Source organism: Pezoporus occidentalis, unplaced genomic scaffold (assembly GCF_034315485.1).
Source record: "Pezoporus occidentalis ecotype Australia unplaced genomic scaffold, CSIRO_AGI_Poc_V1 ctg110, whole genome shotgun sequence".
Classification (NCBI taxonomy): Eukaryota; Metazoa; Chordata; class Aves; order Psittaciformes; family Psittacidae; genus Pezoporus; species Pezoporus occidentalis.
In genome coordinates this window covers 2287159-2301198 of record NW_026912887.1, presented here as the reverse complement: position 1 = coordinate 2301198, position 14040 = coordinate 2287159, and the positions used below count along the sequence as shown (strand labels likewise).

General features: G+C 44.2%; 1 protein-coding gene across 5 annotated transcripts in view; it reads left to right on the top strand.

The window, feature by feature from the left end:
* The window catches only part of SPNS2 (SPNS lysolipid transporter 2, sphingosine-1-phosphate), a 126515-nt gene that overhangs the window by 91029 nt on the left and 21446 nt on the right, over window positions 1-14040 (top strand). For 4 of the 5 annotated variants that reach the window (XR_009967339.1, XM_062632394.1, XM_062632363.1 and 1 more), the window contains exons 9-10: window positions 1081-1146; window positions 8525-8623. Coding sequence is in view for 4 of the 5 variants with exons in the window: in XM_062632394.1 (XP_062488378.1) it covers window positions 1081-1146; window positions 8525-8623 (165 nt within the window). In the remaining variant the exon portion in view is untranslated. The remainder of the gene's footprint in view (window positions 1-1080; window positions 1147-8524; window positions 8624-14040) is intronic. The other variant, XM_062632385.1, reaches the window with a different exon arrangement.

Genomic DNA, 14040 nt, shown 5'->3' with positions numbered 1-14040 from the left:
GATATGCCCTTGCTACATGACACGTGGTTTGAACTTCTGTCAGCACCTTGATGCATTGGAGCTGTGTTTCTTAGCTTGGCAGTTGTCGTTTCCACTGGGAGCCAAACTCAGGGTAGAGCAGTGGGAAAATGGGAAGAGGAGATTTCCTAGCTGACCGGCTGGGTTGTAATGACTGGCTCATACACCGTCATGGAGGAAGCAGATCCAGTCACAAAAAGAGGGGATAGGGAGGGAGAATGTATGGGAAACAAAGATAGTTTTAGAAACAAATGGAGGAAGCTTTCTGTAGGTCAATGCATAAGGCTGACTAAATAGAGCAAACTATTCCTGGCAGTGACATGATGGTCTGAGGGGTTTATGCAATCTCAGCCGCTTTGTGGGAAAGACAGTTTTGGTGGTCACACAGTGCCATAGCTGCCATTCTTGCACTTCCTCCTCCATCTCCACAGACTCAAGAGTTGCATTTCACTGTAAGACACTGATATTGCAAAACCCATATAAATATGGGTCCTGTCTCGGTTGTACATATTGTTAATGTAACGCTTGAGTCGTTATAGTGCCTATACCTATGTCCCCCTCAAAAAGGACAGCAACATGCTACCAGGAGGGAAGGGAACTTGCACTTAGTTGGTGGTGAGCCTCATATGTTTTGCTAAGGAGCCAAACACATAACTTGATTTCTTATGACGAAAATGACTGTGTTTTGGGGAGTTGTGGCCTTCTCACCTATTCTAACTGTTTTTTTGGAACAGAATGATGGAAGTATGGAAGCCTGGGGCTGTCTCCTCTTGCTGGCTTTTTGTGTTCTTCTGTAAGCAAATGTGTCAGGTTTTTATGTAGCTGCTCTATAGATCATAACAGTTTGCACTAACGAAGTTGCAGGCCAACCCTGTAGAGCTCTGAGAAAGTCTGTGGTTTTCTAATATTGAGGATAAACCACAACAGTAACAAGAAATACGTTGTGTAGGTTTGAGACAAATAAGCAACAAAGGAAAGCTTGTGACAGGTTATTTTTCCTTTGAATGTCAAGTGAATAAATCTTCTCCTTTTTGTGTGTTTTGTTTTTTTTTTTTACAACAGATTTGCATTTTTATCGGAGAAACTCTTCTGTTTTCAAACTGGGCTATCACAGCAGACATACTAATGGTGAGTGTACACTGGAACAGCAGCTTTCTCTTCTGGGGGCAGTTTGTCAGCTTGCAAGAACAACCTGAAGTTCCCCATTTCTTCCAAATGCCTTCTTCAGCCTACCCTATTTTTATTTATTTTTTGCTTGCTGAGAAGGAAAGTGACAGTGAAAGAGATAAAGAAAAAAACTTTCTTCTTATCCTTAGCTCTGCACACCAGGGAGAGATGCCCAGAAAGGTCGGCATTACTGAATTAGACTAGCTTCCCCAGGTTCTAAGCATTTCTGCAAATCCCCACATGCAAAGAACGGGCCAGCACTTCCTAATGGTCAGCACGTTGGTGGGTTTTGTTATCAATAACTCAGCTTTGTTCTGCAATAGGAAATCCTTCCCTCCCTCCCTCCCTCCTCTGGCAACAAAGGCAAGCATCTACCTCTCTCTTTGGCTTAACTCCAGCTAACCTACCATTCAACACATACACAATAGAAAACCACCTCTGGGAGAGGAGAGAGGAAAAGAAAGTATAAAGAATTTTTGGACTGTGTCCACCTTGTCCAAGAGGAAGCTGTCAGGGACTTTTCACCCCATGTCCTTCATTTTCCATTATTTCTCCACCATAGAGCTTTTTAAGTCTTTCAAATCAGCAAGCTGACCTCAGCAGCTAGATTTTCATATGAAATGGTCTGGAGCCTATCAAACAGCCTCTGTTGAAATCCCATGGTGAAGGAGGTGTTGCTTATTGTATGAAAAAGAAAGAAACTAAGGGACAGAACCATTACAGGGCTTGCCCAAGGTCTTTTGACAGCTTGTTTACAGAACTAAAAATATAATCAGCCTGGCATCAACAGAAAACTCCCTTGACTTGTATTAGTTTCTTATGCAAACATCAGTGAGAAACCAATCTGCCTCAGTATTCCTAGATGCAAAGATAATGGTGTTGATTTATTGATTCACCAGAGAGCTTCAAGCTTCTGCTGAAGTTCTGTTGATGATTCAAGTTCAAGGCTGTGTTTATGTTTTAAGGTAGCTCTGTAGTTGCCATAACTGAATTGCCTGATGAACTTTCAATCTCTGAACACTTTGGGAAGTGGGGTTGTTAATTCTGCTTCTCTCAGATGTGAATAAAGCACAGAGAAACAAAGGTCATCAGTGTACTTGAGGTGCATTAGGTAGCTTTTAATTACTAGGGTTTGCTCCTCATAACAGCTCAGCTGTAGTGTGATAGAGCTCTGCATGGCTGAATGGGTGGTTACTCTATGCTTAGGTGGGGTTTGCAGCTTGTGCTGAATTCAAGGCTGCTCATGAGGTGGTTCTCAACATGTAGATGTGCAAACTACAGCTGTGTTGAGGAAGAACTTATGGTACAATATTCATAGTTGCTTGTTCCTGTCTACTGCCAGAGCTTCTTGTCACATCCTGCCTTTGACTGTGATGTTCCCAGGAGCTCTGCCAACTTTCCCTGGTCAGAATTAGCTGATGGGCTTAAATAGCAGGTCTTTTATATCCTCACTAGCATTGGCTGAAGCAGGTAAGGGCTTGGCCATGGAGCACATCTGAAATCCTCCAGCAGTGGCTCTCAAAGTCATCTGTGCTGCCAACACAGCACAGCTGGAGGGAGGGTACCAACTGGATGTGTTCAAGGTCCTCCAGAAGATCTGTGCCAGAGAGAGAGCTGAAACTTGACCTACCTGGTCTCAAGCTAAGCCCAAAAGACACTTCTCAACCAACTACTGTTATATCAAGTGTCCTAGGGATGCCATCGTTGTCCCGTTTTAATTACTGAGATTTTCTGTGTTGGTTTCAATGTGACTTCAGTACCCTGTAGCTTTTTATAGGGTTTGCCATCTGTCTCACCAGCATCCTATAGAGAGTTGCATTTTGTAGGGATGCAGCTATTCATGTTGCTTTAGTGCAAAAGAATTGGGAGATTGGAAATAGCTGGAAATAATCCCTTAGTTCCAATTTCCAAAACATGGGAAAGAAACTAAAACCCTGTTAAAAATTGGAGTTTGGCGACTGATGCTAACACTTAAGCTTGTCTGTTAAGAAAATGAACTGAGTGTCCTATATAATGCCCAGCTTAATGCATTATCAGCATGAGCAGACCTCTAAAAGTGCTATACAAATACATGCAAACATCCACTTAGGTCAGTGCAAGCCTGTAAACAGCTGGCCTGAAGTGCATTCCTGTTACACAAGGGGTTTGAGAGGAGGTTTAGTCAGGCAATAGGTGAGAGCCAGGACTATAACCATGTTTGACAGGCAGCTTTATAACAAGTCCTAGCCAGAGAAAGGTGTGGATATGCCTTAGCAAGATGCACTTTTAATGTTTGGCAAATTAATTTCTACTGATTACTATTTATTTGGTGTAATCAGAAGGGTGTCTGTTTTTGCCTGAGGCCAGTAAGGAGTTTAAAAGCATTATTAGCCTAAGCTTAACACCACTTTGATCCTATACATAAATATTACCCTGTTTTCAGGGATAAAAAGCTCTCAGTGCTGGCTGAACACTGTTCCTACTTATTGCATTATGCCAGAAGTGAGGCTTTTCGTAAACTGCATCCCAAATGATTTATCAGAGCTCTCCCAAGATTTACAGATCTCATGACCGCTTAGGAACCCTATTGGGCAAGTTGGTAAGCATCTTGAGAGGGTTTGCAGCTTGAATTTCCTTGGCAAAGCAAGGATGATTGCTTATTATCTTCACGATTAATTATTGGCTCTTCCTACCTTTGTGCTTCCGTTGCATCTATTGCTCCATTGCAGTGGAATGGTCAGTGTGCAGCTCCTCAAGCTGTCTGCAGGAGAAGGTGCTGAGTGTTTGATAAGCTGTCAGCACTGCAGAATGTTCTGCACTGCCTCAGATCTTAAAAGGTTGATATTTGTTCCAAATGCAGATTTGTACAAAGCAGGCCTTATCCTCCTGAGTACAACTCTGCATGTCTCCTCCCAGGCACATGCTCAGATGGTGCTTGGGGAAGGGGAGGATGTTTCTTCTGGAGCGTGCTAATTATGAAACGGATTTTATCTGCCAGCTTTGCAAATTGCCCTTAAAATTACCAGACCCCCAAAGTAGCATTAAAACTGCCTTGTAAGAGCCATAATGAATGAGCTTCAGTGCAGCAGGAAACATTCTGAGGCATGCTGAGGGCTTGGGACTTTGTGGAATCCGGTCTTAGTGGGTTTTTTTATCCCAAAACTAAAGCTGATGGGCAGAGCCTTGGTGGCATTTCAGTGTAAGAGTCAGATCACAATAATCTTGGGTCTTTGCCAGCCTCCAGTTTATGCAAGTCCTGACAGTCATGGAAAAAGGACCATGCATCTTTTTTAAATGGTCAGGAGCTGCCCTGGAGCAGCTGCTTTAATGCTGTACAGTCGAAGTCTTCTTTTAGGCTCATTTTCCCCTGCTTACCTTCCCTATAAATAAACAACAATTATTCGTGTTGTATCAAATACTGCCCTATTTTTACAGCCGAAGATAAATGGCATTTCCACAAGTTCTCGTTGTTGCTTGTATCTGTGTGCCTCCACGCACCAGTAATCCAAGTGCTGTGGTGTGGATTTTAAGGCACGGGGAGGAGTGGTGCCTTTGAGTGAGGGTTCACAGACCTCTTCAAACACCCAGGAAGGATATACCAAGGGGTGTCTCTCAGTTCTTTTGTGGGCCAAGGGTTTGCAGGTGAATGTGTGCTGCTCCGCGCTGGCTGTGGTTTGGAGACCAGGTCAGCTTCCTTTGACTTCCTTTAAGTTTCTTTGTAGACTGCATCTGCCTAGCTTGAGTGAAGGGTCTCTCTCAGGCTGGTTTCTCTGGACCACAGCCTTTGCCTTTCCTGAACAGTGGCTACATCAGGGACACCTGGACTATCTCCAGGATTTGACAGTGGCTCGACTGGCGTTAGCATGCGTTTTCTTTGCCTTTGGTGCTGCAAGAGGCCAGTTTGCATTGTCCTGAAGGTTACTGTCCAACCCAGAAAGGGTAGAAAAGTGTTTTAGAGAGTAGAGTTTAGACATAAACATCATAGAATGGTTTGTGTTGGAAGGGACCTTAAAGCTCATCCAGTTCCAACCCCTGCCACGGGCAGGGACACCTTCCACTAGAGCAGCTTGCTCCAAGCCCCTGTGTCCAACCTGGCCTTGAACACTGCCAGGGATGGGGCAGCCACAGCTTCTCTGGGCACCCTGTGCCAGCGCCTCAGCACCCTCACAGGGAAGAGCTTCTGCCTGAGAGCTCACCTCAGTCTCCCCTCAGGCAGATTAAAGCCATTCCCCTTGGCCTGTCCCTGTAGACCCTTGTAAAAACCAGAACTTACCTCTTTGGCATGTGGCCTCTGATGGAAGAGTGATCTCTCCTTGGCTTTCCTGGTTGACTTATTTCAGACCAACTCACTCTGATGGTTTCATTGCAGGAAGGGAATGTCATCAGTAAACCATGGCATTTCCGAACCTCTATTTAAAGAACAGAGGTTTGCCAAAGCTGCTTGGTCAGCCTCTCTGCCCATCCTCTGTGCTGCCTGCCCCTGAACCTGGAGTCGGAGATGAGCCAGGACAATCCCAGGGACTTCCTCCTCAGCTGCTGTGGCTCTTCCACCTCCATCTTCTGTGGGATGTTCATGGCCTGGTTTGAATTTAAGTCTATTTTGGTATCAAAATGCCCATTGAGAGCTGTAATTTACTGCTCTCTTCCTAGAACAGTAGATAGCATTTGCTACCAGCTACTTCCTCTCCATCAGAATAAAATGCTTTTTAAGTAGGGATAGGGTGGATATTTTTTGGTGTTTCGGAGATGCTGTTTTAAGCCTTTTTTAGTTTCCAGTATCTTTTTAGAAGAGGAGGAAAAATGTCATGTTCATTTGCTTGCTTGGTTTGGGGTTGTGGAGGTGTTTGGAACTTGAATTCCAGAGTAAGTTGACTAAGTTTTGGTATTTTCTAGTGCCAAACCATACCAGTGCTTTCAACCATCAGTAACTTCTTTAACTAGACACACTGAAATCTTGCTGCAAATCGTATTGATACTCGCAAACCTGTATGTCTGCTTAATACACGGACATGTAGAATTATGGCTGATATATGTGTGTATTCATGTGTATAAAGAAACACATATATGCACACACACATATGATGCAGGTGCCGTTCAAATTTCTTTCTCTAACTGGCACTAATTCACTACCACTCCCTGTAAATGGTAAGTTTTTAATAAATTTACCATTTCCTTTATTATTTTGCTAAGAGAATGGATAGAATCTAGAACCAGGCTTTCTTCTCCAGATTTGTTAGCATAAACTGCATAGAAATTAAACTATTTTAAGATTAAAATCCCGTTGTCGCAGATATACACAACTCTGAACTCTTGCATTAGGTAGAATTTCCCTTTATCTTTCTCAAACAGCTCTTGCAGAATACTTCTCCACTGCATCTGTGTGAGCTGGGGCCAGGTGGGAAGAAGGACAACAACTCACTCTTGATTTTACTTTGCTTTCATTTTCTTCTGTCTAATCTGTCCAGGTTGCACCCATTACCCTGCATCTTTGGGGAATGGTAGTGAATTGTGCGGCTCGTCTGCTGTTTCACAGTGTGACCTTCAGTACTTTTCTGTGTCTCTAATCAAGTCTAGACCTTATTTTCCTCTCGGGATTTCTGTGAGCCTTCGAATCTGTTTTGAGCTCCTGGATGCCAAAGGAGGACAGTGTCTAACATCCGTAGCCAGGTGACTGCTCTGGTTCTGATCATCTTCTCCTCGCCTGTTACACAACAGGAGTTTAACAGGGTACCCATTTAATATGTGGCATCAAAGTGCATTAGCACTGTGTGTTTGCAGCTTTGTCAAACCAGTAATGAAAGAACTGGCAGGTCATTCTGCAAGCACATGGTAAAACCCTAAGGAAAAGCATTTAATCTAATTTTGCCCATCACTGGTAATTGCCTCTGCTTGGAATGACATGATCATTCTAAACAGGCATCAGTTCTCTTCTAGTCTGGATCTTCTCAACACTGTTTCTTTTCTATCCTTTTCTTCATGTTTTCTTTTCATCCCTTTCCCTAAAAGAAAATGCTGAAGCATTGAAACAGTGCTTCAGCTCCTGTGCCCTGAGGTACGCTGCCATTGAGCCGTGAGTTCTCCCTACCCCGGTCAGCCAAGGTAAATGAATCTCCATGTATCTCTAGCTGGGGATATGCCAGTCCTGAAATGTCACATTTGATTAATAAATGATTTCAGGAAAGGATGGCAAGAACGAGCTGAAGTCTGGCAAGGCTAAAGAAAGACGAGAGGACGCCCATCAGTGTGAAAGTGGACACATGATCTACAAATAGCTAAACCAGAGTAATTTCTGGTAGGGTAGATGGCTCTTCAGAGCAACAGGAAGAGGCACAAGAAGATTCAGTGCTTTCAAGTGGCAACAAAGTTCACTTGGATTCAGAGACCTATTGAATTCCTCATTACTTACTGCCTTTAAATCAAGACAGGCTCAATTTGTAAACCAGGATATGTGGACTTGACGCAGATATTCATAGCTAGCTTCTTTCCCAAGTTTTATGCAGGAGACAATTACTTTTTTCTGCTCCTAAATGTGTGTTATAAAATCAAGGTCATTCCATAGGATGAGGAGTTGCTGGTTTGTTTCCTTTATAAATCTCTCATCCCCTTCCGTGGTTAGGGCTCTGTTTTCTGTGAGTTGTGGCCCTTTTCATAGGGAACTAACTTGTGTTTTGCACTGATCCTGTGTCGTCAGACTGATTCTGACCTGGCCAAGGGCATCATGTCCCACTGGAGTGGAGACCAAATTACATATCTTGGCTGTAGAAATATTCCTAATGTGTCTGTCACATTTCCCAAATGGAACAGCAGAGTTTTGATAATCGAGTGGCTCGAGATGGAATGGGAGGGGAGGATGCGAATTTTGTACTGATATGAATTGCGTATGCGCTAAGAAACAAAATGACCTCTTTGTTATGGAAAACCCCACAAAATCCCAGGTTACAGCAAAAGCCTCTTTTGGAAGGCTGGTGGTGCTGAGCAAGTTACATGCTGCAGGCAACCTCAGACTTCACTCTCCCCATCAGCCAAGCAAAATAGAGGCTGAGAAGCAACAGCAAAGTGTCTCGTGATCAAAGCTGTTGCTCAGACTCATGCATTCAGTGCTGCTGAAAGGAGTGCAGACCAGGCAGAGCTTCCTTCCCTCAGCACCAGCCATCAAGAGTGTTAGGAAGCTAGGAAGTGTAGCTCAGCTCCCCATTGCTTGAGCCACCCATAGACCGGACAGTGGCTGCATCTGCCAGCAGTGTCAGGGGGAGCTTGTTTGCTTTGCCCTGACCTGGGTATAAACCTGAGCAACACAAGACAGTTGAACAGGTTCTTACTTCGGTTTCCTTATGCACTTGTTTTTCTTTCCCCTTTGCAGTATGTGGTCATTCCAACACGCCGTGCAACCGCAGTGGCCTTGCAGAGTTTCACTTCACACCTCCTGGGAGATGCTGGCAGTCCTTATCTGATTGGATTTGTAAGTGCTCACAGCAGGTTTTGGCAGGGTTGTTTGCCCATGTTTAGTTTTGTTTATTAACTGCTTACCTAAAATGCCAAGCTAAACCATGCAGGGGAAGGCAGGCCTGTGTTTACCAGCACAATGGGAAGCAACTTTTATCCATGCTTGTGTTGTTGATGGGCTGCAATTTAAACGTGGAAGGACCACATAGGCACAAGAAGTGAGCTTCTAAATCTTTTTAGCCTAGGGCATTTGTAAAGCTTATAGACAGCTCTGTAAAGGGAGAGTGGTTGCTTCTGTGGTGTGGACACAGGTCCATTAGAAATCGGATTGGAACACTCTTATGTGTGTATTTGACTCTTAATCTGGTCTCATAAACCAAGTATCTATTTATGGGTAGCAACTTGCAGCTGTTCTGACTGCTGGTATTTTGAACCTGTTTTGTATGATAAGAAATGATGGTGTAAATCCACGGCAGGATGGGTGTGTATGTTTTGGATTATTAGTATCCCTTTCTGGCATGTATGCTTTGGGTTTTTATTAGTAGTATTCCTTTCTATAACTGGTGCAGTTGTTGGCCTTGGTTTTAGTGGAGATCTGTCTTTTGGTGCCACTATCATCCCAGTGCAGAGCAAAACAAAAGACCCTGCTCCAAAAGCTAGCCATCAGAGAACATTCGGAGTTGGAAATACAAGGCTTGGAAAATTTAATGAGGAAAAGAAGTCTAAATGTCCCGGGATAATTTCTTTCTCTTGCACCCTTCTGCGGAGTTCAGCGCACTGAGTTTCAGAGAACACAGATCATCATTTGTAAAATATAGTAGCTTACATGTAAACCCAAAGCGGCACTGCTCGTGTTGTGCTGGAGGTGCTACAGTTTTCCAGTGGTGTATCTGGTGTCTTCACTAGTCCCATCACCTGAGAGGCAGAGCTTTGATGTGCTCTTCCAGCTCAGTACTGCTGTGACACAGCTGCTGGGGGCTCTGGACCTATTTTTAAACAACACCCCCCATCATTTCTTGTCTATTCATTGCGTGGATGCTGGTGTGTGTATCTACTCGTAATTGTTTATATAAATTTAATTTTATATATTTTATATATATATATAAATGTACATATTGAATGGCAGCCCCCGGAAGTGATACAGTTGCTCTGTAGCCCTCTTAAGTGTACAAAGGAGACAGATACAGATAAAGCTGAATGGACCAAAGAAATGAGATCTGTTTTAAGAGAATCAATATGTACAGTTTGGTTTACTCTTTGCTAACCTCAGTGTTCTGGGTACCCAGGAAGAAATGATCTCGGTTTAGGAATGATTTGAAAGTGGCAAGAACAAAGGAACCAGTGGAAGCAATGCTTTGTGCAGGGCAGGGGACATGGGGAATGGCAAGTAGGGGAATGAAATGAGCAGAGCAGCATGCTCGGAAGGTGGGTGCCAGTGATGCGAGGCAGGTCTGAGGTGCCTCAGATGACCCCACTGCATTTCATTCTTTGTCATCCCGCATTAGAGGGCTGTCTGGGAGGACTGGTGAGGACCCTGAATGGTTGCAGTTAATCTTGAAAGTTGCCCAGGGGTCTGTAGTGTCACAGGTCAAAAACTTCGGCTGTAGGAAACGATGTGCCTTGCCCTTCTGGTAGTCAGAGATCAAACAACTTGTGAGTTACTTAAGGATGCCTGCCTGAAATATGCTTAACCTCAATTTAATGCCTGCCTTAGGCTTTCTTTAGACTGGGAAAATATTAATTATGATTTTGAATTACTCTAATGCTGTACATGTTGGGCAGTTCTCATTTGGGAGGAGGCTACTCAAGTACAATCTCTGTGGCAGGAGAGCAGGAGTGAAGTGTTCATGCCACAGAAAGCACCAGCATCCATCTCTGTAGCCTCTGGGCTGGCTGGGCTGACTCATGCTCCCAGCGCTACAGTGATTGAAAGATCAGCTGCTTTCACATAACACAGAGAAACAAATAGTATTCAGAGTGAAAGGACAAACAGCCAACTTCTCCACCAGAGCTAAGACAAGCAATCACCTTGGTTGTTAAAACTTGCTGGTGTTTGTCATTGGAATTGTCTGGCTGTTGTGGGATGGAGACCTTTATACAGCACTGACAGCTCACTTGGGCAGGCTACAGAAGCAGCCTGAGTTATGACTAGGATTTTCAAGGCAGTCAGTGGAAACTAAGCTACCTGCTCCTGTTGGCTTTAAGGGAAATTTGGGAGCCCAGTTCCCATAGTCCTTCTGGGAATCCCCATCCACTCACACTGCTGTTATTCCAGAGCCACCATGAAGCAGATCGAGAGAAGAGTGTAGGTCTTGAAAGAGAGAGGCAGAAGGCAGGATAAATTGGATGAGCTGCAATAACAGGCATGGTCCAAAGCAGTGCAACCCAGCTCCTGATGCCTCAGGGTTCACCTGAGATCCTGAGGATCCACCAGTTCTTCTGACTGCTTACAAAATGCACCTGAAGCTCCCTCCCTAACTGAGCAGTGTTTTGATCAAATATGGCTGGAATCTTACCTAGTTTTGGTGAGTTCATGGTGAGATTCCCTCTAGCAGTGCTCTTAATAAGGAATCAGCCGCCCGTGTCCTTGTAGCACTAAGCTGTCGCAGGCAGCTGGATACCAATAAATGCTTGTATTGATCTTATAATCCTCATGTAGAAGGTACATAACAGCTGCAGCCTCATGTGTGTGACTGCTCCCTCGCTCCCTGGTGTGCCACAGAGCTGAAGGTCAGATTCAGATTCAGATTTTTCTTTAATCCTCCTAGTTCCAATGCAGGTCAGCTCCTTGCAATCACCCAAAGCACCAAACACGTTAGTTTTTAAAAGCTAAGTGAGAAGAAGCATGTATGTATGGTTCTTTTTCATGTCTCTTTAAATATTGATAACTTTTATTATGGTAAAAAGGCTTAAGACTGACTTACAAAGAAGTTCTACAAATGCAGTTTTAGGGTGGCAGCTATAATTTGCATAAGGTTTTACTACTTGCCAAGCACTGGGATCAATTACTATAAATCAGTGCTGCCTATTCATTCACAAATAAGACTAGGCATTGCTGGAGTACTTCATTAGATGAGACAGTTTTATTTCTAGATAACTGTATGTTTTTCAGGACCTTTGTGATAACCTGCAGAGTTTAAATAATTCCCATTTAATGACTTGGACTGTGATTTCCTGCTTTATCCTTGAGATAGTCAGTGAGAAATTTCACCTCTTCAGCGCATTACACCCAAGTACCTTTAGTACTTTTCTGTCTTTGAAAGGTCCCACTATGCAGACATGGTTGCTGAAGCACAGAACAGTTAAGAGAAATACCCCAAATCCTACCACTCACATTGAGTATCAGATAAAAGTCTTCTAACTGCTCTTCCTGTGCCTCAATACCTAAGCAACATTTCAGGCTTAGAAGAGCTGAGTGGAGGCAACTAGCAGCAGAATGTGAAGTGCAGTTAACCCTTCTCAGGCTGTATCATAGCTTCAGCTGTTTGTATTATTAATTCTAGTTATATCTTTGTGGCCTTTCAAAATTAAGTAGTTGTGAGACATGCCAGTGAGCCTGCACCCATGCTCCTCTGTGCACATGCACGTCTTCCCTCCTCAGGGTTTATGTTGTTCCTTTGCACAAGCAGCAGTCTCCTTCCACTCACTGATGTACTCTTGCTTCAGGAAAAGCAAGAGCAGGCAGTGATTTATTTCTTTTGAGGCTGTGCCTTGGCACTTCTTTCCTTCCTTTCCTTCCTCCAAGTCTGTAATTTGTTTCCCATCTGAGCACAGCAGTGCTCTCCTCTTCCATCCTTGCCTTGCTGTGATGAGAAACGGGCACGGACTCCAGCCTTTGTTCTCCCTACACGTGCCAGGGGAATTGCTGTTATGGGCACACACTGCCCTTGCTGCTCGGTGCTGTCATCTCTCCTATTAGCTCCCTGCTTTATTAACTTCTTCCTCATCTTCCCTGTGCAACCACCCATCAGGTCTAGGGATTGAGACCTGTCTGTACCTGCTTGTCACCTGGCAACATCAGTGTCTGAGGATGGTGTTTCAAAGTGCCAGAGGTCAGCTCTCCTCCACCAGCACCTCTTGATGGGCTAAAAGCTACTCCCTGTCCCCCACTGCTGGTGGTTCCCACCTGGCCTGACCTCCTTGGCTACTGCTGCTTCAGCTTTGCCTGAGGGACATGGCCTCCAGTTGCTTCTGCCAGGCAGCTGCAGGACAGGGTGGCACGGTCTGGCAGCTAGGCTCTGTGAGAGGGGACCCAAATCACACTTCTGGGTGCTGAGGGTCATGCAAATAGCAGCATCACCTAAACTGAGGGGTCTCCTCTTGGCAGACCCCAGGACTGAATGCCGTGTTGGGTTGCAGTGCCAGGAATGCTCACCACAGCAGAGCTCACCAGTATCTCAAGAGGCATCTCCTTTTTGAACAGCCTCCTTTAGAAAAAGGGGTCTGAGCATGAGGGACCTTGTAATTACCTGTAAGCAAATTTGAGCTGTTCTGGTTTGAAGGGTTTTGTGCTGCTCCTGGTATGACCTGGAAAAGAACGTGAGAATAAGCTTACCACTTTTTACCCTTCCTTTTTCTCCCTTCCCCAACTTTCTTATGTGAGTAGGTTCATAAACTAGATCTAATGAGCTACTTTAACAGTGAGGATGCTAATGACCTTCCCTTAGCAAGCAGTTAGCAGAACAGTGTTAATTATCGCTGGTGCAGAGTATCAAGGAAAGCAGACCAACATTTATTAGGGGTAACTCAAGACTGGAGTAAATGTAGCATTTAAGATACCTCTATAATGAAAGTCATAACTGAAGGTGTAGATTTCACACCTTCTTGTCCCAGTTAGAAACAGCCTTTTTGTGGATTTGGTTTCAAAGGTGTTTACCCATTCAAGTAAATACATATGTGTAGAAAGAAGTCCTAAATGTAAAGACTTGCCTGCCTGAGGAAGTGGAATTAATGTATTATGGTTTAAAATTTGTATTCTATGGTTGAAAATGTTATGGCTACTTTAGTGTATATCTGTGCTTACAGTGCTTACTGTGGAATAATTGTTTCTCCAGTTTGGTTTGCTGGATTAAAACAGGCCACAGCCTGTTGGGGCTCAAATCCACCAGTGCCTGAATTAAAAGTGGAATGAAGTGTATCATTGTGATGTGATGCTGCAGTCTGGGTGTTTGTCCCTGTCTGGCCTGTGCAGCCATTCCTCAAATATGGCCCATTATGTGCTTGCTAGTGATTACAAAGTACTGTCTCTCCTGCCAGAGCTGGCTGTAAGATGAACATGAGTTCAAAAAGGCAAGCATATCTTGTAACAACAATGTGCAAGTTGTTCTCCTAGCATCGCTCTCTGCTTTATGGTCTGCCAGGGGGTATTCCAGTGCTGATGTGGAATTAAGGCTGCAATGGAGCTCTCTGTCTTGTTGCCTTTTGCAGCATGTT